This window comes from Phaethon aethereus (genome assembly GCF_964289735.1).
Source record: "Phaethon aethereus genome assembly, chromosome: 4".
In the NCBI taxonomy this organism is placed as follows: domain Eukaryota; kingdom Metazoa; phylum Chordata; class Aves; order Phaethontiformes; family Phaethontidae; genus Phaethon; species Phaethon aethereus.
Window position 1 is genome coordinate 53,843,371 of NC_138578.1, and position 25,726 is coordinate 53,869,096.

General features: G+C 39.8%; 2 protein-coding genes across 2 annotated transcripts in view; one reads left to right on the forward strand and one right to left on the reverse strand.

The window, feature by feature from the left end:
• PPAT (phosphoribosyl pyrophosphate amidotransferase) overlaps positions 1-25,726 on the forward strand; it is a gene marked incomplete at its 3' end in the record, with an annotated part of 45,350 nt that overhangs the window by 5,013 nt on the left and 14,611 nt on the right. The gene's annotated exons all lie outside the window — the stretch shown is intronic.
• Positions 763-24,771, reverse strand: LOC309405011 (uncharacterized protein; the record flags this gene model as incomplete). Its single annotated transcript, XM_081999685.1, has 10 exons — positions 763-792; positions 3,274-3,464; positions 4,558-4,623; positions 6,060-6,461; positions 7,192-7,263; positions 9,868-9,954; positions 14,908-14,997; positions 16,037-16,474; positions 19,554-19,640; positions 24,390-24,771. The coding sequence occupies 10 exons, from the start codon at positions 24,769-24,771 to the stop codon at positions 763-765; spliced, it is 1,845 nt and encodes a 614-aa protein (XP_081855811.1).

Here is a 25,726-nt window from a genome sequence, read left to right on the forward strand (position 1 = left end):
ATGTGGAGTAACCAACTGGAATGAGGTAACATAAGAAGAAGTGGAAAAACCAGGAGGGAAGTGGTGCCGAAATGTATATACAAGAGGATGTTTCAGAGACAGCCATTATGTTCGTTGTGGCCAGCAGACTTGCCATTATATTAGCCTAGCCCACACAGCTGGGTGAGACTGTTCGTTTTTCTTCACATTGACTGTAGTGAAGTCACGTATGTAGGCATGAAACAGCTCTCCAGTAATTTTCACAGGATTGCTCTGTTGGCTTGTCTGCCCATACCTTAACGGGGAGCCTCATGCATGGAGGGAGGGTTGTACACAGCATGGGAGGTTCGTGGTGGGTAGCTCAGTTCCAATAAACTCTCCTGGCTGCTCTTTCTGATATGTCTTGCACTACTTTCCTTGAACTTAAAAAAGGCAGTGTGTTTAGAGGGGCTTTTTATTAGGTTAGTTTTAATTTAAATCAGTTCTGTCAGTTGGTTAACCACTTGGCCACACAAGTGCTTGTGCCAACATGAAGGAGAAATTCGAGGAAATAGTTACCTGTATAAATGGGAATAGCACATAATCATTAGATGATGCCAAATGCCCCATGCACTTGAGATCTCCTACTATCTTTGACTGAAAATAAATGGGAACAGCAGAAAAGGAGGAGGTAGCTTTCTGACAAAACAATTACAAACGGCAAGCTACACTTTGCAGCCACAAAGCAGAATAGAAGTGGAATCCCTCACAAAGGGAAGTCCACCTTCTTTGGACATTTGTTTGTCAGGTAAATCCTGCTCTCTGGAAAGTTTTCTGAGAAAAAAGCCTTTTACTTGGAAAGCCACTTGTGGGGTTTTTTTCCTGTTGGTTCTTGTTTCCTGTCTACCCTCTAGTGTTGATATGGACAGTTTCTAAGTAGAGACTGCAAGTCTGCTCTGCAATTCTCTGCTCCGATCTACTAAGAATTTAGACAGTCCTTCGCCTCAGTGCTTTTATGCAGTTCTCACCTGAACAACAGCATATAAAACCAGTTATGTATTTACTGAAAGATCTGCTTATTTTAATGAATAAAATAATATTTATTTTCTGGAAGAAGAGAAAGTTTTTGGGGGGACATTGTACTGAATGACAGCAGCAAAGTTTTGGAAAGACTGTGATCCTTGTGCATCACTCAGAATTTTAAGTGCAGTTTGTCATCTTTGCAGTGGTAACCGCCTCCCTCAGGTTAGGCTTTCTTCTGCGAGGGCAGTCACACTTGCAACAAAAACAACCTTTGAGCTGCTCAAAGTTAGGGCTAGCACAGCTGAGAATTTGCTGGGCTGCTTCAACTCACACAGAAAACCATTTGCCGTTTTGTTTTTTTTTTTTCCCAACTGGACTAGTCTTGTGTCAGGTTAGTGAACTGAACTGGTTTATAAGGGGATCCAGCAAGCATCAGATTGCTCAGAGTAGCATGGAGGAAAGGGGATCTTCTTGTTGCAATGAGTTACCAAATCAGCTTCAGCTGCTTTATGCAACTTCAGCCTTCTACTCATGGAATGGAGCAGGTAGAGCAGAACATGTAAGTGATCCGTATTATTTTCAGTAGTTATTTTAAAAAAACCCCTTAATTTAAATCTAAATTGAACTAAACTGTTTAAATGTGCTAGAGTCAATTAGGGTTGTATCACACAATGTTCTGGTTCATATGTGGAAGGAATAACATGAGATTTTAGTACTGCTAGGAATGGCGAAGCCTTCAGCTGTCTCAGCATGTTCTAGAAGGATATCTGACTGCCATGGTGGCAGGGACAAATCCCTTGTTCTCCTAACAAAGACAGCAGTTCTGTATGTCAGTAATATGCAAGTTCAAGGATGTATCTTTGAACCAACTGATTGCAAAGAGAGAAGAAAGATTCTTAAACCAACGATGATACTAGTATTACAAGGTTTACACTGAGAAACCAATATAAAATGTGAAAAGTTGTAGATAAGCATACATTGGAACAACTGTACGTCCATGTCACTGTATAAATGAATATGATCAAAAAACCTAGTATTTTCTAGGGATCTTTCTCTGACTTCTCAGAATTGTTTTAAAAATGCTAGTCAAATGGCAGATAAAATCTACCTTGGTGGAAGTTATTTACCTTCATCATGTCTCTCATAAACGAATTAACAAGAAAATAACTAACCATAGAGCAGGAAACAAAGCACTATATCCAGTAATGTTTTTGTGTAAGGTTTTCTGAAGAGGGACTTGGGTGGAATTTAGGCCTCTGTGCATGAAAAAGCCTGGCAGCTGTTGGCTGCTGCAGGAAAGACTTGACTATTTGACTTCAGTTGTGCCGTTGTGCGTGCCCAGAACTGACCTAGCTTTGGCAGGACTGTGTAGGTCTATGCCCAAATATGACTGAGATCCAGAAATGAGTTGTTCTGCTTGAATACTCTGAAAGGAAGTCCCTGGAAATGCATGCCTTGCAGGCAGTACAGGCTGTAGAGCACTTACACAATCACAAGATGTAGTGGCTAGTAGGATTTTGCAAACTAACAGTTAGTTATGGCATTTGTCACTTACCATGTCATTGTTCCCTGCACTGTGTCTATGTTTTCTGCACTTCATTTGTTTACTGGACAAGGCAGGCCCCTTGCCCAGTACAGAACAGGGACCAGAACCCACGCCTGCCCCTTCTAGGTGGGCATCAATTTTGTGTACTTTCTTTCTGGCTCACTGAATTCTCCAGTTCATTGCCGCACAGCACCATGCCTTCAGCCGGCAGATGGGGATGGTCCCCCACCCCAGCACAGGCAGGTGGCGAGGCTAGGAGGAGCGTAAATGCTGATAAGGAATTAAGGGTTGTTTTCCCGACCAGCCTTGCCTAACCAAAAAGTTCTCTTACGGTTTCGAACTGTGTGGTTAATTGCAGAGGACTAACTTGCTAGGAAGGTCATAGAGATGGTAATTGGAAATCATGGGACAAAATTTTAACAGTACATGTTTTCTTTGATCAATCAAAGTGCTATTTTCTTTCAATTAAGCCTATTAATTGTGGCATGCAGGTGAGCCAAAGCATGTAGGCAGAGGTTGTATCTTTTATTAGACTCACTGATGTCATTGCTAAAAACTCATAGTTAAGAATTATGATGGGAACTCATACCTTGTTTCGGTATAAATGACTGAAGGTGAATATATTAAACGGGAGCAAGCATGTACTCATGTGGGTGACCTACACCCATAAATAAGTCTGTCTAATTTCTTACTTTCTGAGACAATCTCTTTGCATGCTAATTTCATAGAAAGTTCATTGAACCAACCTGTTGTATGGCTGATGGATCAGCATACAGCTGTGTTCTGTTGAGGTCTTGCATTTCTTCCTGCTTACAAAGCCTTTCTAACAGTAACTTTTTGCCTTCTGTTACTGTGTGCACTCTCTCTGTTAATAGTTTTTGGAAGTGGAGTATGGTGTTTTCAGAAGCACTTTTCTTAAGTGGAACAGGTGACACCTCTGTAGACAAAAGCAAAGTATGTAGTTAGACTGCACAAGTCAGTGAACTGCTGACACTGAAGTTTAGCACATGCTAGATTTTCCTAATGCTGTCCGTCTGTTATGCTCTTTTGGCAGGCATTGCCTGGTGTTGTGTAAGGGGTCATTGTAGAACGGCAAGTAGGAATGAAGCAGACTTCTAAAAATCACTCATATTTGAAACTTTCATCTTTGCCTAGCTACTGCCTTCTGCAAGGTGCACTTATCGAAAAGGCAATAAATGAAAGTATATTTAATCACATAGCATTGGTCCTGTTAGTACAGTTTGTGATGGTGAACTGAGGTTGAATTCAGAAATGTTGTGGTGTTCGTATCTGTTTGTGTTTATCTGCCTGTAGACAAGACATCATTTTAGTATTAAAAACAGGGGCAAACCTCCTAAAAACTAAGTATGTCATCCCTCACTGTTGGACTTTCTGATTATTTAGGTCCTGACAATTCTGCCAGGAAGAAAAATAAGCTCCTGATCTTTCCTATATCGATTGCATGCTGCATATTTCTATCTGTCCCTTCATTTTTCTCGTTCAGTGATTCTATACCATGTCTTCTCTTTGGAATAGCTGTCTTAACCTGTTTTCTCTTGTACAACATGTTAGACATTACATGTTAGACATTATCTGTCTAAATATGTCATTTCTCCTCTCGTTTACTGACCTATAGTATAGTATAATACGAGGAAACCAGAATCATGACTGTGATATTGTCCCTATTTTCCTCTGAGCAACACAGGTAATTAAGACATCTTCTTCTTTTTAAAATCTTTCAATCTTTTCCTTGCACTTGATTCTTATAAATCAAAGAAGTGTTTCCTGATGTTTATCTCATTTATACCAGGGATGTGGACTGAAATAAAGAAATTGCAGTTTTCTGTATGCCTACATTTTTATCAGGACTCTTCTTTTGCAGATTGTTAAGGGTGAAAGAAGAATGTTTGTTTGGGGCTTGCTGCTAAGTTCTAGGATTTTTTTTTTAACTGTTTGAGTACTGGAAACTACACTCTGGCATCCAATTCAACAGTTGTGTATAAATGATTTAAAAAGTCAGGAGCTCTTACCATCATTCCATGTTTTTCTCTTGATACTCAAGGATCCTGTGTTTGCTGTAACATCTCCCACTGAAACTTAGAAAAGAAAAGCGAAGTGATTAAGTATTTTGCAGAGATTCTCAAAGCATAGTCAGTCACACACCAAAAAGCTTTATACTACAACAGCAAATGCATTGAGACAAGTTGCCTAGAGCAATGAGAATCTTCTAGAAAAGTTAGGTCCTCGATTGGCACACAAAATCAGGGTGGAGACACGTTTATTTGGCAGATGCCTCCAAGAGCTTAATAACTAAAGCTTCTTTTCTGAAAGATTATTGTTTTACTGTCTCCTGCATCAGCGTTCACAGCACAGATTACAACCATCCTTTTCCAGCATGGTAGAATGCAAAACAGCCAGGACGGCTCAAATATTCTTGGTGCTGACAAATCCCGTTCACAGAGAGCAGAAATGAGCAGTAATATCTTCAGTTTCTAGATCTGGAAGAAAATGTCTGTCTTAAGAATGTGATTGAGCACAAGAATGAGGCAGGTGAGAATGGTGTCATCCCATGGCTGTGTGGATGTCATTCCAGCTTCAACTAATGGCACTACTGTGTCGTGCCCTTGGACACCGCATTAGGGCTCTGATTCATGACTAAGGACAGCTTGCTTAAGGATGGCTCCAGTGGTTTCTGCTCCAGCTGTCCATCTGGCCTCTGCTGCAGAAATGGTTCAAGTCCTCAACTAACTTGTGGTATTGCAAATTATTATCTACATATTGAGAAAAATCAGAATTAGTTCTGGTTTACATAAGTCACTGAGCTCTAAGCTGTAGTGGTTCAGCTGCTTCTACAAGAGCACCTGATCTGCCTGGAGCAGGGGCAGGTGCCCTTGAGAGCTGTAGATGTTTTCCAGTCCATGAGAACCTTTACAGCAGATGCAAGGTTAGCTGTGTGGTTCCTAGATCAGAGGTCTTTTAATACTAAAATAGAAGCAAACTACTTAGAAAACTGATTCTGCTTTAGCAAAAATAATATAATAATGTCAAGTGCTCAAATAAACATCACTGCCCTGGATTTTTCTCTCCCTTGACTGTGGTTAGAATTGAATTAATGAAGTTGGCCTTTTTGGAGTCCTTGCACTTGGCTTGACCATTACAGATTTCCACAGTTCTAAATGGTATGAGCTGGCAGCTCTCTATCCATAAGACTTCATGTCTGCTAGATCACCTCTAAAACCTGCCACATTTTCTAGCACCATTTCACTGTATGTCACTTAAACTTCCAAAAGCACAAAGATTCTCCAGTAACACTGAACACTTCAGGTGCTTTCAATTTTTGTTAATGTTCTGACTTTTAAACTCCTCCAAAGACCATTTCCATTGCGCTGCCTAAGTGACCATGCAGATACAGGTTCTTCAGTTATTCTCCCTACCCATTCTGGCCACATATTTCACCCCTAACAGAATGGGTCAACAGGCAACTTTAAGTTTCATTTTAAGCACTTTATCTCATCAATGAAGTTTTTAGTACCTGATACGAGACTGGAACTTTCACATCCCCAGCTCGAGGGACCCAGAGGCTGTCTTCTTAAGATACAGTCAACTTCATCGTAAAATCTCATTTTTCTCCTGGGATTACCAAGGTGCTCATTTTCCTTCTGCAGTGCACGGTATTCGTATTTTAGGTTCTTGTACTTTGTGCGACATTGTTTCCAGTCTCTGTCTATACCACGTTTCATTAACCTTCTGGCAATTTCCTCAAATATTTCTTTATTTCTTGTGGCCCCTTCGAGCATTTGCTGTATCTTTTCATCTGACCATATGTTTATCAAAGCTCTGACTTCATTATCACTCCAATGTTTTCCTGCTCCAGTATCATTAACTGGAATAACTTTAAAGTGATTTTGTGCTTCTTCCAAGGGAGTGTGATTGTCTGAAAATATAAATGAAACAACAGAGCATTGCTGAATATACATACATTAAAGTGTAATTGTAGCTAATGATTTGGTAACAAGCTGCAGGACTAATTAATGTTTATGATAATATCTTGTCACAACAATCTTTTAACTTTACAAAGTTAATATCCATACATGATTACCTATCTCTTAAGTATGCAAAATATGTAGCAAATGAAATCTCTTGTTTCTCCAAGGTATCTAAAATTTCACATTTTGTCAGTGTAATTTTGTTGCTGCTGTTGTCAAATTAAGACAGATATATCCAAGTGCTACATGCAGGAAAGCAAGAGGCCTTAAGCTTTAAAGCAACCAGATATCAGCATTGATAAGAAAATGGCTTTCCAGTATGGTTTCAAATTAGAATGGCAAGGCAAAATATCATGCAAATGAAAATGCTACTGGGGATTCAATAGAAGAAAAAAATCTTACCTACATATTTAGAAGCAGGCAGATGCTGCTCATCAGATAAGTATAGAATGCAAGGTTAAACTACAGTATTTATGCAAGTTTTGCTCATGACGGGAAGAGCAAAGAGCAGGGAAGAGAGCTATGAAACTAATTTTTAAGGTTAGTTATAAAGCTAGACAGGGGTCAGAAGTAGAAAAGCAGAGCTGTATTTACAGTAGATACCTCATTGCTCTAGCTTTGGTACTGAAATTACAATGTGATTTGTTTTGGAATAAATGCATGGAAATTCATACTCACCTGTCCCGACAATCCGTTTTGCTACTGGCGTACAAGATCTGTCTTCTGAGGTAGTGCTTGTAGAATCGTCATCTATAGAAACACACAGTTTTAAATACAATAAACTGAAGAGGAACCTTTGCTCCTTATTGCTACTTGTTCTCGTCTATTCGGGATTCCTCTTTGCCACAAAAAAACCCACAAACAAACAAACAAACAAAAAGGTGGTTTAGAGTCCATCTTAGTAAGCTGCCATGGTGGGTTTCAAAGCCGGGCTTTGAGATGTGCCTTTCCTTGATTCTGGGAGGGAGGGCAGAGTGTTAGGTTTTGTTCATACTTTTGCCTTCCTTTTAGGAGACAGCCATGTTTGTTTACTTTTGGATGAAAGGCTAGTTTCTGATATAAGAGCTTTTGTGACGGAGATAACATAAGCAGAAGAAAAACTGGAAAATAAACAATTAATTAATGCTTTTGTGGAAATCTTTAGCCTCAGCTTAAATTGCACTTTCTATATGTAGGGATGGCTCTATCTGAAACTATTCTATGTGTCTTAAATGACAAAACAGGGAAAACAGAAGAACTATTTTTTATTCTACCAGCATTTGAATTCTCTTCAAAATTCCATCTCTAACAGTATAGAAAATTCATTACATTATTTTTCTGTATGTCTACATGCCAGGGTTTTTTTTTCCCTCTACAGAGCTGAAGTTATAATAGCTTTGCACTCTTTCACAGCATAAAAACTATTCCCTTCAGAGGTAAAATTCAGAGGCCATCAGAATTCTTGAAATCATCTATGGATATCACAGCCCAGCTCTGCTGCCTCTGGGCTCATTTCCTCATGCTTGGACTTCTCTGAGGCTGAAAGTTCACTTTTGTGTGGAATTACTTTTTGGGTTTGGAGGGAGAGAAAGGTTAGTTCTCATCGTTCTGGTAGGGGATGTAGTAGACCAATCTCTTCAATACAGTTTTCAGTACAGGGTAGAAGTAAATATTCCTTGTATGTTTTGAGAAACTGAGTGCATGGTTTAGACTGTTGTTAGAAATAAGAGATAGTTGGTAAATAAGCAGTGGCTCATTTGATGAGCTTTCTATAATGGCACTTGCTAACATATGCACAGAGTAGTACTTGGAATTCATACTTGCTTTATAACTTGCTTTCTCATAAGTGATTTGGCAAATACTTGTTTTTATGAGCCATATACAGGAACAAATTTTATACCTATGGAAAACTTAGAAATTATACTGTCATAAGCATGTGTGTGTTTTACTTGGGATACTAGAAAATAGTGTTTTTTCATAAATAGGCTACCCCATAACTCTTAAGAAAATTCCTGCATCTTCCTTTAACAATTGTAGCTATTGGAAATACAACCTGGGGCCAAAATGGAGCAGCAGGTCTACTCCTGGGCTCTTGAGTGATTTTTTTGGTTTTTTTTTAAAACAATTACCAAAAAAACCAATGGCTTTCATTTATGTGCTCATTCTTTCAGCCATGCTGGCTCTCTAATCTCTTTCTGCCTTTGGCAATGGCACTTGTGCACTGCTGATGTGTGTGATGACTATCCTCAGTTGGATATTACATGACAGGAACAGGGAATTTGTGTGTATAAGGCAGTCAGTTGATTTGCAGGGCATTTTATTCTGTGTCATTGTGTGTGAACTCTTTGCATTAGTGTGACCTTGCTATGTCTCTGAGCTTTCAGGGACACAGCTTTATTTTATCCTCAATGCAACCTGTGTTTCTGTGTGTCATGGCTGTGATAGCATTGCTCTGATGTCATTCTCAGTGTCATGCTCCTTACAGTTGTCTTTCATAATCAAGATAGGCCCATGCAAACAGTTGTAAAAGCTGTGCTGGATAGGGTGTCTCAACACCCAAACTCCAGATAACATAATTGCAGAGAAGGAAGCTCTTGCCTGGATCACTGATGCATACAGTACAAATATTCTTATAGTACAGACTTTCAGTGTAAAAGGGTAAAGAATTGTTGTTCACAGAATCATTACAATAGAATTTTCTATTCTTTCCATTAACTTCTGGGTGTAAAGAGCACTACCATAAAGTATATTTTGATCCAGGATGTCAGATCAATAGATTTCAATGTCATCATTATTTCCTCTGATGCCTTTTTTTCATGACTTTCCATGGTTTCTATGCTCATTTATTCCAGAAGATTAATATCCCTACTGTATTCTTAGATTTTATCATTTTTAATAAAACAAATCTTCCTCTGAATACTTGTCATTGAATGTATGAATTCTACATATTGCTGAGGTTCTGATTTCAGTTTTACTTGTAAAATAATTGAGAATATTTATGGCAATTGTTCACTGCCATGAAGTAGTTTAAAAGTTTACATGTTCAGTGTTTCTCATACAGCTATTTAGCTCTCCAGTTTATTCTCTCTAGCAACTCTGTATGAAAACAAACAGTATTTGTCACAATCAAATGCAGACTTATCACATCTAGCATAATAAGCTGTATGTTGTCTGGGAAAATAAGATCTTGTTATTAATTGGGGGAAGGAAAAATAAGTGTTTATGCATTTTTGCACTATGAAACAAAAAACAGATTTTATTGTAACACAGAAATAGAATGAGTATAATGTGCAGGAATAACATACACCTTGGAAATCTGCAGTTCCTAGTGAAGTAGAATGTGCTGTTACAACCATCAAGACAGTCTTGACCTACCGATGTCAATTGTCTCCTTCTTTATTTGTGTAGCTTCCAGAGCTGTTGGGGTGGGGTTGGCAAAGTCCCCCTCATCTTCAGGGATTTCTGGAAAAAAAAATTCAGAGTTCTTATTAACGAAACAGGTCTTGAGTTATGTCTTGAGGATCACTAACTTCAGAGTGCCATTAATAACTGCTGTTAAAGATTTAATCTCTTAATACATTAAAGCTGCCATTTCTCTGGAGCAGTGGGCTTTAAGTATGCACTTACAAGAAACAGCTGCATAAGATAAGTTTATAGATGAAATGTGCAAAACCTTATTTAAACCTGGATCAGAATTTGTAGAATAATTCGCTGATGGTGGCTGGATGACATGTAGTTAATTGGTGAACCTCTATGCAGCAGCACAGGCAAGACAGTGACTTTCATAAGGGCTGCTTCAATTTAAGTCCCCCAAGCGACCGATGCCGGGGTCACTGAATTAGCCCCAAAAGGGACGAGGGGCCTTTCACTGACATTGCATCAGGGTGCTGTGCCTGGATGATTGATCTGCAAGGCTGCCTGCCTGCGTGATGAAGACAAAGTACTAAACGCCTGTCCTGAGAGCATCCCCGCTGCGGTGGCTCGGAGGGGTTTACATCAGGCAGCGCGGTGACAGAGGTGTCCCCGGGCTCCCCTCCACGGGGAGGAGACCTCCGCTCCTCTGCCATTGGCCCGCTGGTGTTTAAGGGAGAACTCCACCCCTCCGCCCTGGGACGGACGGGTGGCTGGACAGACGGATGGATGATGCAAGTGGTCTTTCTGATCTTCGCTTCCAGGTGAGGACACTGCTGTACAGAGATTAAATGGTGAAGGCCACACTGTGGATCGATGATGGCAGTTTCTGGCTCCCGGCCTGTTCTCAGTCCATTCAGGAATATTGCCCCTAAACATTGAGCAATAAAGCGTGATCTAGAGCCATTTTATTAAAAATTACCCCCCAGATCAATATGGCCTTGTTTGCGTTAGATGTTCTTTATGTGATCAGCATCATGTGCCTTCCCCCCCCCCCCCCGGCAAGCCAGGAATGCGAGTAGGGAGCCTGGCTTTTTTTCTAAGCCACTGTTCAGAGTTTTTGGAGGGAGGGCGCGAGGAGAGCAGGGCTGAGCCAGACAGAACAAACCATCGACAGTTTCTGGCATGGATAACACATAGTGGCTCTGTCCGCATTGTTTAGTGAAGCTATAGACAGTGGCCAGCAAATATGCTTAATCCCTACTTTGTGTTGGAAGCGTTGCTTCCAAGGCCACCAGAGCAATGCGGCCGCAGTCCTTCCTTTTACCCACTCAGGCTGGTACAAGACCTGTTCTCTTTTGGCACTCCGTCACTATCATTATTTATCCTGTTTTCTGGCTCATGAGGCAAGATTAGTAATTTGTCTCGTAATCCTTACTCTCATGTGTGTCTTGTACAGTATAAAAGCGGAGTGGGCAATGTCAAAGCTAGGGAAAACTTTTCAGTGTGTGGCCTACGTTTAGTCTCCAGCAGCTTGCAAAGTTGCTGCCGTCTCTGTCACGCAGATCTGTGAGACTGGATACCGACAGCTCTGGATGCACAGTTAGGAGTTTGTGTCTGCAGCCCAAGCGTGCCTTGGGCTAAGCCAGTGGATAATCAAGAACTTCTGTTTTTGCACTTCTCTGAAACACTACTTCACACCAGCCTGGGGCATATATTTTAAAACATGACCTTTTGATTTTATGTTTGCACATTTTAAAATTCAAAGCACATAGCAGTAAACGTTCAAAAGAAGCCAGCATAAGTGCCTAAGTATGTACCAACTTAAGATCTTGACTTTAAACAACCAATTTTTAAAAAGCCCTTGCTTAGGAATGTGTCTTGGCAATGTCATGATTACGCCACATTTGTCATGAGAGGGACATATAGTGAAGTATGCAGGGCACTGAAAAATCTAAAAAAATAATGACAAGAAAGGTAATTTGTTTGAAACAAAATACTTGCTGTTGATATTCTTCTAAGAGCATCAGGCTACTGGCATTCCTTAGAATTGTGTTTTCATCTCCATTGTTGTTTCCCATGGCACTTCAAATTTAATCAAACATCTATACACAGTGTGTGGTCATACTGCAAAGACTGACACGTGGAATGTTCATGTACATGGAGTTAAAGTTGACTGACTACTGCCTATGCAAACTGAAACAATTTGCCCTTCTGAATAGATTTCTGGAATTTACTGTCCTTTTAAGTCACTTTTAAGTGATCCCATAAAATAGAAAACATAAGTCAAAATTAATAAATAAGGGTTTCTTTCCAGATTGATTTAATATGTGTATCTTTTACCAGGACTGAGAAAAATTTACAGTGACCCTAGCCTTTCCTAGGCTGCTTTGGCAAAAAACTAAATGGGTTTTGTGATTGCGATGATGCTCTTGCACCCTCTGCTGGCCAGTCTGCTGGGAAGCCACTCCGGGGCGATGCTGCGAGAGACAGTTCAGTAAACTGTTAACAGTCTGTAGAAGGACGTGTAAGGATTTATTTACCTTCGTCTTTTCCTTCTCAGGTGAGCATTTGAGCAAATACATGCGGGCAGAGGAGGAAAACAATAGCATGAAACATCAAATAACTAGGTGTTTTCCTGAAACTGGTGCATTCGCCTTCTGACTAATACCATCTTACTTTTTCACTTACCAGAGTATGGCAAACCTGATCGGACTGTTTATAAAGATTGGCAGTGGTAACGATGTTACTGTGGTTACTAACTCAGAATCACATGTAAGATGGTGAGAAGCACATGCGCTTTGAGGGAGCTTGTGCACCTCTGCCCATTTACGCAGCTGCAGTTGCCAGAAAGATATCTGCCCAGGCTAGCTAGTACATATCTAGACAAGTGTATGTGTAACTCTGACTGCAGAGCACATTAACTCCATGTACTAATTAGCAAGATACCCTGATACAAGTTAACAGAATTGCTAAATTCTTATTTATGTCAAATTATTTTTTTACATTTTTTTAAAGGCACATTAGTGTGTATATATAAATTATAATTACATGCTTGTTGAGAAACAGTTTTCTACAAAATTCCTGTTGAATATGGAGTAGTCCTTAAGAAGTCACATCCTAAAGGCTATTGATTGTCAGACATCTACTGATACCAAAGAACCAATGTAATATGGTATCCCTGCCTGACTGCCTTTTTTCACTGTTTATCAGCAAGTAAATTTATGAATACAGAGGCACATACAATCTCTTTAATTAGCATTTTTGCACGTAAAATTTGTCTAGGAAAGGCATATAGCACAATTAGAGAATAAAGGGTCTCTATGATATTGTAACATAAAAATTGCGCTTCTTTGCTTTGTATAATACCCAATTATTTTACCATTAATAACATTAAAGTCTAGGTGTCTTTTACCACCTGTGATAAAATTGAGTCTGTATTGTTCATTTGGGAATGAGGGAAGGAAATTTGGAAACTGAAAGTGCATCTCTTCATGATGGAGTGCTGTGGTTTTGCCTTTTGTCCCCACAGAAGTTTGAACAGTAGTCTTCAGAGTGGATAGGCTGAGCCAGAGACACTTCTGAAACACTTGTTATTTTAGTCTTTACCCACAAAGTCAGATTGCAATTACACTTACCCACAAACAAACACAATACGCAGTTAAATATATATTTGACAAGGTAATGGTAACCAAGGTAACCTATAGATGTCTAACACCTACATTTATCCTAAAGGAATGTTACAGTGTCAAAAATGAGTACTCAGAAATTTACTTAAATAACTCATTTGCAAGATTGCAGTCCAAAAAGTTACAATATTATGTAGCTACAGGCAGTTGAAATCTGTGTCAGATGACAGTTTAGTGGCACTGCTGAATCTATGTATTATTACAGTGTCTTACTACCGTTTGTGTGTATGTAGTAATTTTACTTGTTGATGGGGAGAAATGGAATTAGATGCATTTTACAAGTAGTTTTAATTGCATCCCACAAAGTACTATTTATAATTTCTTATATATTTTCTCTCTCTCAAAATGAGGTCCTTCTAGGCAACGCCCTTTTCATGACAATCTATTTTTCCCTAATGAATGCCTCAAGTGCCTACGGTGATCTGGTAAAAGGCCAGTTATATATTTCTTTGTTATTAAATTTAAATTAATAAATGTAATTGCTCTTGAATGGTAAAACAAGAATACTACTGTCCAGTATACCTCAAATTAGCTCTCATGATCAACCATGGCTTTACTTTGTTGTCATAACTGTTTCTTTCATTACATGCAGAGCTGCCAGATTCTCTGGAGTAGTATTTACAGTAACATCATCTGTCAGAAGATTTTTAATTTGACATTAAAATTTTTCAGTTCACATTAGACCATTTTAAATTCTGTAAGACTGCTCCGTAATGCATAATTTAGACCATATTCTGCTGCATGCTACTGAAAGAGAAGATGAGGTCCTCTGTTGTGGCCAGTCAAGCCCATTAGCCTTCGAGACTTTCATGTGCCTCTAGCTGAATGTTAAAACTCCCACTTCCCCTGAAAGTTATGCTTTTGGGTGTAAACCACGTTTCTTTGTTAAGACGTTATGACGTTCATATTCAGTGCTAATAGTGATACTCTTAAATGAAGTTTTCACCCCCTGACATGTGCATTTACACAATTACATTAAATACTGATCACATTATATTGTGAAGAAGAGACTGCTGTATTAGTTTATGCATAGGAGACTGAACAATTCTAGTCCTTGGAAAGATATAGTTTAAGTAAATGCAGTAATACATAGCACTCAATTTGCTTATACCACTAGTTTCTTCTTCACATCATGAATCTTTGGAAAGATGACTTTACTAGACTGTTTTTATCAAATTTAGAAGAGCACTGTAAGTGTGCACATGTGCCTGTATTTATTGAAAGTATGGTTATCACTATGATGTTATCTCCTGCTTAAAAGTTTTTTAGGCCCCTGCATTTTCTAACCGTCATTACAATGTGGGCTTATTTTAGAAATCCATCTTAACTTACTAAATTTATGGATTTATATAAAACAGAAGACTTTTCGGTTTACCTGAGTCAGAAACTTTCTTTATATCTGCAACCCGTAGGTCTTCTGACATATTACTAACAGAGTCCTCTTCACCTGTGTCTCCAGGCATTTCTGCGTAAATAATGCTATGTTAATTAGGGCACCGCATTTGTGCACTACATAAGAACAACTGTGCTGTGTCAAATCAAAAGATCCGTCCAACCTAGGATGTTCATTATGCCAGCAGGCAGTAGTAGTTGCATTAGCAAAGAGCCTAGAAACAGCAACTGAAGAGAGAATCATCCCCAGAATGCTCTCATAGTTTTCAGCCAGAGACTGCCTTTGTGTTGCATTTTTCTTTACTTCTTCCATTACTTTACTAACTTCTAGCCTTAGATTTGGCCACCCTAATGTCATCCCCTGTGTAGGATTCTTACTGTGTAACAAAGAGTTTTGTGTTTAATTCTGTTCTTAAAACAACAGGCCTGTTTCTGGTTGTACATACCAATGAAAAATGTTTTAACTCCTGGGTAATATAGGTTCATCAGTCTACTCTAATTCCGCATTAATCCACCCATTACCAAGTTACTCGTCAATAACCACACAAAAACAAAGGCAAGCTCTGCCAGCAGTCTTGCTGCTGTTCCTTTTGCTATTTTCACAATAGTTGTCTCACTAGTTTGAGAATCTCGCTCCAAAGGCCAGTACAACTGGGCTGCTGGGGACCATAAGAGAAAGAGAGTTTAATTGCTACGGTTTTAACCAATGTTTGTAACTACAAACTTCATTTGCTCAATGTCTTCATTTTTCCAGTAACACAGTCTGACAATCTCTCGTCCATTTTTTATCCAAGCTGGAAACAGTCTCTTCTTCCATGATTTTGACTGGAATGGTCTCTCTGTATCACTTTATCTTATCCTATGTCTTAATCTTTTTTTTTCCTCCTTTTGTTTCTCAGTTCCAGTAAAAAAAGAATCAATCTATCTGAAACTTACAGTGTAAAGTGAACAACTGGACAAAACAGTAAACTTCCATTCAGTGTTCCCCCCTTCCCCCAGCAAATTGGTTAATCTAGCTGGTTGTGCCTTTTTTTTGTTTGTTTCTTTTAAGGTCTCTCTAGTGCTGGAAAACTAAAAATTTTAAATTATATATGGGTAGCTGAAGTACTTACCTATGGAGTCCTTTTCTGATTTTGCTTCTGTCCATTCTGGAGGCCTCTCACTTTCATCATTATCTGATTTACTTGCTTGTTCCATGGTGCTGTGCCCCAGAATAGCATCCAGTTCGTTAAAAAATTTCATATTCTTACTGGTACTCCCTGAGTCTTGGGCACTTTTTACGCTCTTGTATTCATGTTTCAGATTTTTATATTTTGTCCTGCACTGCTTCCAGTCCCTGTCAATTCCGAACTTTTGAAGTCTAGCAGCAACCTGTTCAAATATTCTTTTATTTCTCACTGTCCCCTCCAGTTGTTGCTGGATATTTTTGTCTGACCATATGCGTATCAAAGCTCTCACTTCATTAACAGTCCAGTGTTTTCCTCCTTCATTTGCTACTGATGGAATAAAAGCCGGTGTTTTGGAAGCCTCTATTGCTGACGTTGGATTACCTGCATCGTGTGGGGTAGGGGAGAGACACAGATACGGGTTACCTGCATTGGGTGACTGGGGTGGGAAAGGACAGAGAGAATGAGAATGAAGTATGCTATTTCCTAATGACTTGGCCCTCCAAAGAAAGATGGAGCAGAGGTGACATTAAAATTAAGCTATTGGTTATTAATCTGTCAGCATTTATGTTAATTCTGACATCGTTTTTGCCTTCTCTTGAAAACGGATATTAAGATAGTGCATGTACATTTCATTAATCTAAGAGGAACATTTCTTTCTTCTGTGCCCTAATACACTGAACTTTTACTTGTAGCACCTTTGAGAATAACCGATGAGCTGTTTGGTGGTTCAGACATTAGAGAGGAGAAGAGTGTTGCATTAGCACAGTAATAAATTGGGCCCTGAGTCACTGACAGTAGCATAAAGACTTTCTGCATTCATGCCACACTTTCGGTTTGATACCCATGGAGAATTTAATACTTTTTTTTTTACTTTCTCCAGTCTTCAACTTTATTTTTTAATGTTGGGAGGTGAAGGATGCCATGCAGTTACTTAAAACACTGAAATAGATCTCTTGCAGTTTTTTAATGTTTCCTTGTTTCTAGTTATGAATTTCCTTTATGACTTCATTTTGATTATCAAATTAGTTTGGAAAGTGGTTTCTCATGCATTTTCTAAATCTTTGCAAAAATAGGAATTGGAAAAAACCCCCGCAGTTCCAGTGCTTTATCAAAGAGAGCAAATACGAAGTGCACAGTAAGTGACACAGGTTTTCGCACTCATACTGAAGTGATAAATGCCTTTGCAAGTGTCTTATTCTAAAAGGGCAAGCCAGGTTACAGGGGTTGGATACTTTATAGTCACTGAGCTTTGTTGATGGCAAAAATATCTGACCTTTGCTTGCACATACAGCTTCAGTGGAGCATATTTGTGTACAATAACCTGTCTGGGGACAAACTTGTCCTAGATAGAGGCATTCTTTGCTAGTCTCCGTAGTTCATTCTAGTTGTGAAAAAGCCATACTAACAGATACCAATTTTTCCCCTGTTAGTCCTGTGTTAATCGGACCTCTGCAGCAGCCAGCTCACAGATACGTTGTTGAGCAGTGTAATTTTCAGGTCACATATCAATTATGCTTTCTTCATTTCTTCCTGAGGGAGTGAAAGAAAATGCTTTGTTTACAGGTGAATGCAACCATAGGCATTGCCACGGTTTACAACTGCCAACATCAGATAGGCTTGATGTAGTCTCTCCTCTGTTACCAGGAGTATTTCAGCTACCTGTATCTCCAGAGTGGTTCATTCTTCACGACCAGAGTGCACCACAGAGACCAGAGAGAAAAGGCACAGGGGAAGAAAAGAGGAAGAAGGTGGAGGGTGCTCCCTGCACTTCCCAGTCAAAGCATAGAGTATGGAGCAATCTGGGAGGGTTAAGGTTTCTTTAGTTCTTGTGTAGACCAGTATTTCTCACTAGTCAGTTCATTTGGAACTGAGCTCGCTTTCGGTTGTGGATATTAGCTCAAATGAGTTCTAGTGACTCGGTGCATTGGTCATTCACTGCTGTATGCAGAGTGGAAAACTGTGGCTTGCTTTGTTCCTCATTCCCTTTAAAAAACATGGTGATTCAAAAGATCTTGCCCACAAGCACCGCTTTGAAACAAAGTTGTTACGGTCACTGAAAATTTTTCCTTATGTCTCAAATGTATTTTAGCTTTAATTCGTTAAGAAAAAAAAGTTAAGAGGATATAATTTTTTTTTAATCTGAAAGATGTGTTTATGCCATATTTGATTTTTTCCTAAGCTTCCTCAAAATGAGAAATCTGCTGAAATGAAACCAAAATTTCAAGCAATATAGATACAGAGGGCTCAACATTTTTCTTTCGGTGGTGTCTGAAATAGTGCCTGAAATCTATAGACTACGAGAGGCACTACGGAAGACATTTTGGTATCAGTACATACTTGAGAGTCCATGCAATTAAGTTTATTTTGCTGGCTTTCTAGAAAGCAGTTTTCTCAGAACTTAAGAGTTTTTTTAGCAGGCCAAATGAATCTGCTTGGCAGTGTGTTGCAAGAGCACTGAGTAACACAGACATATTCCTGTAAAATTTTATTCCGATACTTACTGCAAGAAAAGTTTTGTATCTTTATGTGCATATAATTCCATGTGAGATTCTTGTCTCTTCCTTAATTTCTTGTTATGCTAGGCAAGAGGGGTGTAGTGTCTTAACATAAAAGCCGTAGGTTTAGCTGGGGCCTTGTTTTCTCCCTGAATATGGCACCTTGAAGATTCTGCAGTGAAAGTTGTTGTAACTGGACTGGGATGTATGCTAGGGTATAGAGGGTATGTAGAAAATGGGAAGAGCATGTAGGAAATTCAGGACAGTTCATCCAGGCAAGGAATCAGCTCATCGGTTGCCTAATTCTGCCTAAAACGTGTTCAGGTTTCTCCTTTTAGCACCCACTTGGAGGGGCTCACACCTAGGATTTTCTCCCTCTGTCTTGCCAGATTGCTCTGTAATGATTTCCCTGAGCAAAACTACTATAGTAGGATGATTCCCAGATGAGTTGTTGTATGTTTGGTTGGACTAAAGCGTTGCTGACAACCCCTCACCCAGAGAGAGGATACAGCTGCTTTGAAGACCACTGCAAATCTGGATTGCTCAGTGGGACAGGTCTGACCTCTGCCTCTCTCTCATGAGCATCACTCATGCTGCTTTAAGCAGAAATTACATGAGCTGGAGAAAATCCGCGAGTTGACATGACTATCACACGCTACCATTTCGCATACTATCGACTAGCATTTAACAAAATTAATGCGGTTAATATGATTAAGCTATAGCATGGGATGTGTTTTGAATGTGAACGATGGTCATGCAGGAGTTACATCATGTACAGCGGTTAGTACCTAGTGATGCATGACACTGCTGAGTGCTAAAACTGGGAAGGAGATGGTGCAAAAGTATGCCTATTTTAAAGCTGTGTTGATTAGAAACAGAATGACATCATATTCGAGCTGTCATAAAGTGCTCTGACAGCCATACTGCTTTTACGTTTTTGATCTCTCTGTGCCATTATACTATACCTAGTTGAACTGGTCTGACATGTGACACAAAAAGTAGTGGATCTCCTGGAGCATCCGCATCATCTTCTAAAGAAACTGATATTTCACCTGGGAAGGAAAAAGTTTTTTGATGAAAAATAGGTATGGACTAAATTAGCTTAAATTAGTTTAAGTGAAAATGTCCATACGCAATGAGAAGATTATTAACTTTGTAATCTCCACGCTTAACTTCTATTTAAATTAAATTTAGAATTCATTTGGCCTGTCCCCATAAGGGGACGTGAGTTATAGGAGGCAAATTAAATTATTTTATATCTTGTATATGAAGCCTGTTTGAAATTATTTTAAAATTGTCGTAGAGACTGACTTGATGCTAGTGACTTGCATGCTTTTCTGACTCTATTTGGGGTTGACAGCACATTAAAAGTACAGTTTGAAAGTAGATAATGAAAATAAGAGACATACAAATAAAATTGGGCTTTGCACATGGATTCAGATAACTGCAAATCCATTTGTATAACAAAAAAAGAAATTCCAAAAGGAGTATTTAGAGAAGCATATGAAGAAAATGAGAATGTTCTGCAACGAGTCCTGGAAATCTGTGGAATTCATTAATGGCACAGGGAAAGCGGGAAAATAGCATGACTAGAGAACAGACATGTTTGTAGCCGACAGGATTTGGTCTAGGTTTTTACAGTATAGTATTCGTACATTTGTTTAAAAAGCAGTATTACAGCAAATGCTATGTAAGTTTGGGAAGCCGCATGTGTAAGGCAGGTTCTGCATCAGCTTAACTTTCACAGAGGGCGGACTTTTAAGTTGTTCTGTGGCAACATGCGGTCTTCAACACACCATGCTGACAGGAGGTCTGATGCCCTGTGCGGGGAGCGAGCTACTGTCGGCTCCAGACAGGCAGGTCACGCAGACCGAAGGTACTGCGGTGGTTCCTCACAAGCAGCTGTAACGAGGTGCGGCTGGGATGCAACCCGGTATCCCCGACATAGGTGAAACCGAAAACTGCGTTTGGATCCATTTGAAAACATCCCCCTAAATCCTCCTGACTTTCAGCAAGGCTCAGAATGACTCAGAGAGGCAGTGGCCGGATCTCCGACGGCTCCCGGCTGGCCGCCTCGCGTCTCTGGCAGGAGCTGCTAACCCCTGCGGCCCGTGGACGGAGGGGCAGGTGTGCTCATGCCTCTTCCATCTCCAGCGCCGGGACTGGCGTTTCACCTGCTTAAGAGCTGCAAAACAAACTACGGAGAGGGGAAATAAATTCCCTCTTGGAAGGCTGCTGAGTGTACTAGGATGAGCAAGTTTAGTTACACTCTAATATTAAAAGGAAACAATTTATTATTTTCAGTAAATGAGAACAGTTAACACAAGATGTTAGAATATTTGATGGAGAAAAAAAGCATGTGATGAGCAAAAAAGTTACTCAATAAGAGTACTGCACGCTTACTTAAAAAAAAAAGTATATAAAATACTTTTCACTGACATGTTTAATGTTAAAGCCCAGACATGGAAAACTATGTATGAGTGGCATTTGCAAGTCAGCATTTCTGAAGGATCTTTTTGCATTTCGAGTAGCTGTCTGAGTTTTATACATACGATAATACTCTCATTGCTGATGCATTTCTGCTCAGACTTGGTAATTTTTCTGCATTCGCTGTGGTAAAGTGAAGGCCAAGGAAAGTGGTCAGTGTGTTAGTATTGAAACATGGAGAGAAATACAGAAGAGTGCAAGTAACTTAACATGAATTACTAGGTGAGCTTTACTTTTGTAAATCAAATACTCCATTTATTAATATTTGATTTAGCTTGAAACAATCAAAACTAGTCAACAAAATGGGAAGGTCATTCATTTGAACTCTAATGAATGATATTTTTCATAGCGCACCATCAATCACTGCATGTATTTTCTTGGTTGTTGATCACTGGGATAGTACACAAACTAAATTTTAAGAGACGTGAACGTGTTGAGTTGCATCTTTTTTCATTATTATTTAAGCTACGGCTCTGTGTTTGCCTCTGAAAACATGTACTTTGGGAGGACAACATGAACATTGCTGGCTTGTGCTGCTGTATGTGCTTATGCAAAAAGTGTCATCTTTCCGTGAACGAGCTGGGAATTGGGGGGGGGTGTTGCTACCAAGTTTGTCTGGAGACACCTCTCTCTTAGATTTGATTGTGATTTTCAGTATTCATTTCTTCAATTACACTTTCAAAAGAAAACTGATTTTGCAAGATATGAAAAAACCCTCAGGGAAACACTACAGAAATACCATGCAGTCCCATAAAAGCAGTCTCTTTTTTTTTTTTTTCTTCCTTTCCCTTCCTCCCTCTCCCCAGCAGTCTCCCAGTAGTTGAGATAATCAAGCAAATCAAACACAAAGACATGCTTTGTAGCTTTACCTTAAGGATGGTTATGAATATTTAGACTGAGGCTATGCAGAATTGTAAAAATACAGTAATTTCTTTGGGAGCATGCACTGTCCCTTGTCACGCTTTCTAAACCAAACAAATTGGTATAGCTACTAGGTTCTTAAAATAAAGCGAGATGTGCATGGTGGGCAGTATGATTTGGCACAGGTTTTAGTTTGTTGATAGCATTTTGTTTCTGTTACCCAAGTCACATGCCTAGACATCCTTGGTTCCTCCAGCTCTGTCAAAATAAGGTTTCTCGGCCTCTTTTTAAAGAGGGGAGGGACCTCCTCTCCTCTAACACTGTGGTTGACAGGGAGAAGCCCAGGAGGGGCCCTGCAGGGATGCACAGGTACTTCGGTCAGTTTGCCTTACAGCGGATACCCAAATTAAAACAGTCCCCTTCCTCCTGCAGGCTGTGGGGGGCCGGGGCAATCTGTTTCCTTCTGTGGGAGCGACAGCGTAGATCTGCCCCCACTAAAAAAACCAAAAGCAAACCACTTGTAAGGATCAGCTGCAGATGCCATTTTAGCCTCACAAGTGCCCTTCCAAGTACTGAGCTGGGCGGACATTGCAGCTCTGACGGCAGTCGGAAAAGGACTGGGCCGCTAGTCCGGCCATGCTTGCTTGACTTGTATTCTTAAAGAAAGTTGACGTTCTCACAGCCCCTTGTTATGGGTGTATGCATCCTGCACAGCTGCAGGACACATTTATGTCTGAGGGTGTTTTCTTTGTGGATGAATTATAGTTGTTGTGAGAATCTTTGCATTTAAATTTGTACCATTAGTGTTGCATTATTACAGTTAGTTGCATTTATTTTTTGTTTATCCATAAAACTTTTTTTTTTTCCTTAAGGGAGTAACAGAAATGCTTGTGTGTTTGAGAGAGAGATTTAATTGTTATCACCTTTAAAACCAGACTGTCTTAATGCTTCAAAATGAGGTGTGTCTCAGCCAGGGACATTTTTAAAGAAATATATTCTACTTTGGGATTCACAACTGAAATCAACTTTCTGATTTAAACTTGCTAGAGGTCTAAGGAAATGAGAACTAGAATTAACAATTGGTGCAAACTGCATGAAAACATAGAGGGTAATCTAAGGGCAGATCCTCAGATGAAGGACACTATTTTAGTTTCATGTCATCCTCAGAAGTGTAACAGCTTGTATTAGCCAAAGATTTGGCCCTCAGTTCTGCAAGTTTAAAAATAAAAATGGACTGCAACACACAGTGCAGAGAGCACATGTTAAAATACTACAAAATTGTCGTTTTATTTTAAAGTGACTTGGACAGATTAGAGGCTTTCTCCTAGGGATGACAAATTAAGGTCAAGCTCTTTGTAAAGGTAAACAATGACAAGAAAAATGGCAATTTCTTTTCCTTAGACCTTTAAAAGAGCATAGTAGAGGAAGACGTGGAAGGGTATGAGGGCAAACTTAGATGTCCAGCTCCTTTCTGTGCCTTTGACAATCTCCCCGAATATACATGTAGTGGTTTTTGTTTTCTCAAAAAAGATTCACAATCTTAATTAAATTGCCACATACTGTGGGAACAAACAGCTAAGCTTTGCATTTCTCTTTTTAGCCATCTTTTTTTGGTACTTGTAACTATTACTGAGGCTTATGCTTCAGTGACATTTAGGATGTGACAAGGAGATTTGAGTGATGTCAAATAGCAGATTGACCCTAATGAAATGTTAAGCACAGCTTAAATGCATATGTAGAGAGGGTTGAATAAAACAAGAGATGTAAATAATTTGGTAAAATCTCCTTCAGGATAAAAGCAGTTCTATTGATTTGTTTTGCCTCAAAATAGTCTGATGAACGTTATGATTTTTACTTCCCTCACTACATTACATTTTTTATTGAGAAGTTATTAAACATCTTTCTGTTTCTCAACTATTTAAGTTGAATTACTTCCAAAATAATTTAATTTACCTGTAGTCATCATACCTAAATTTTCAGTTTCAGAGAAATACGAATCAAAATGGTAAATTACACTTGTATCACAACGATTTTAAAAAATCATGACATTTCCAACCTTTACTTTTATCTTACTTTGAGTCTACCTCCGAATTGGAGCTCTACAAAACCCGCTTCCGAAGCACTGCAAACGCATGTCAAAGGGAAAGAAAACAGCTTTTCTTAATTCAACGTTTCAAGCCAGTGCAGGAGCCTTGACACCAGCAAGTACTCCCCGCGGCTGCAATACAAGCAGTTAGCATAATTTCGCTAGAATTACGCTGTATTTACAGACTTCGACACTGGTGGGTGCTAACATTTTATTCCCCTGCGCCAGGAGTGCATCAAGTCAGTTTTAACAGTGCTGCTGGGGCTGCGCAACCTCCGCTTCGGCTCGAGCAAACTCGGGCTTCGCTTTTGTTCCCTTTGGTTTTTAAGCAAAGAGAGAAAAATAGAAGCAAAAAGAGTTGTTTTACCTTGCGTGCTGTCTGTTGCGGGGCTTGTGTTCAGCTGCGTCTCAGTCGCAGAACACCTGCCGTTTTCTTCTAATTGTGTGACAGGTTCATATCGCAATATGGCATCCAGATCACGGAAAAACTTCATGCTTTTAGTGACGTCCCCAGAGTTGTGGGCATATTTAACCGTTCTGTATTCATACTTCAGATTTTTATACTTTGCACGGCACTGTTTCCAATCCCTGCAAACTCCTAACTCCTGCAACCTTTTAGCAATGTAGATAAATATCCCTTTATTCCTCAGGGTGCCGTGGAGTTGCTTTCTGATATTTTTTTCTGACCAGACGCTTAACAAGGCTTTAACCTCCTCCTCAGTCCAATGCTTCCCTGCTCCACTCTCCATGTTGAAAGTGACCTGGAAATGATTCACTATTTCTAGCCAAGATTGTGTTTCCTGGGAAACCAGACGGCTGGTTGTCAGTAAGCTCCGCCGCGATGAAAGGATCTAGTTTTACTGGCTCAAGCTGCCTGAGGGGAGTAACTTGAGAAGCCGCCGAATAAGCAGGCTCGGCATTAGCGGCGGGGAAGGCTTTAGCCTTCTGCCGGGGCGCTGCAACCCTCCCCGCGGGGAAGGGGCTTCCGAGCGGGCACCGGCGTGTAACCAGCGAGGGGAGGGAACGGAGGGAGTCGCGCTGTCTTGTTCTTTTACTTTAAAAAAAAAAAAAAAAAAAAAAAGGCAACACAAACAAAACCCCACCACAAAACCCCTTCTTGCCTGCCATTTGGTGGGTGGGCATTGCGGCGGGAGGTCCTGGCCCCACGTAGGGGTACCAGTTGGGAACCGTGGGGATGAGCCGTCCCAACAAGTTGCAAGTTGGCGATAGCGGTTATGGTTAGGAACCTGGATGGCATCATCGCCCGGCTTTACATTTGCTTCTTCGTCTAGTGTTTTGGTTTTGAATTGATGGTCACGGGCATTTTTAACTCTTAATGTTCCCTGGTTATCAGTGAGGGTTTAGTAAAAAGCGTGCACACTTAAAAATCTCGCTGAATTGGTAAAAGTGCATCAGCTTTGTGGCAATGAAATTGAGCTTCCTTTTCTTTCACTAGCGCTGCAGGAAAGATGTAACCCAAGGACTTGCAAAGGCCTTTCCGTCAGGATGTTTTGCTTCACTCTTTCTCACTATTGGTTTTGTTGATGCTTAAAGAGACAGGGTCAGTATTTACATGGAAATTGCCTGTAATATTAACATTTGCATTTCAAGTTGCTGAATGCAGCATATCAACCCTTAAATTTTACTACCAGTCTTTGTGTTTCTAGATGGGACATCTTCCTGAGTTAAAATAAATGCATTTAA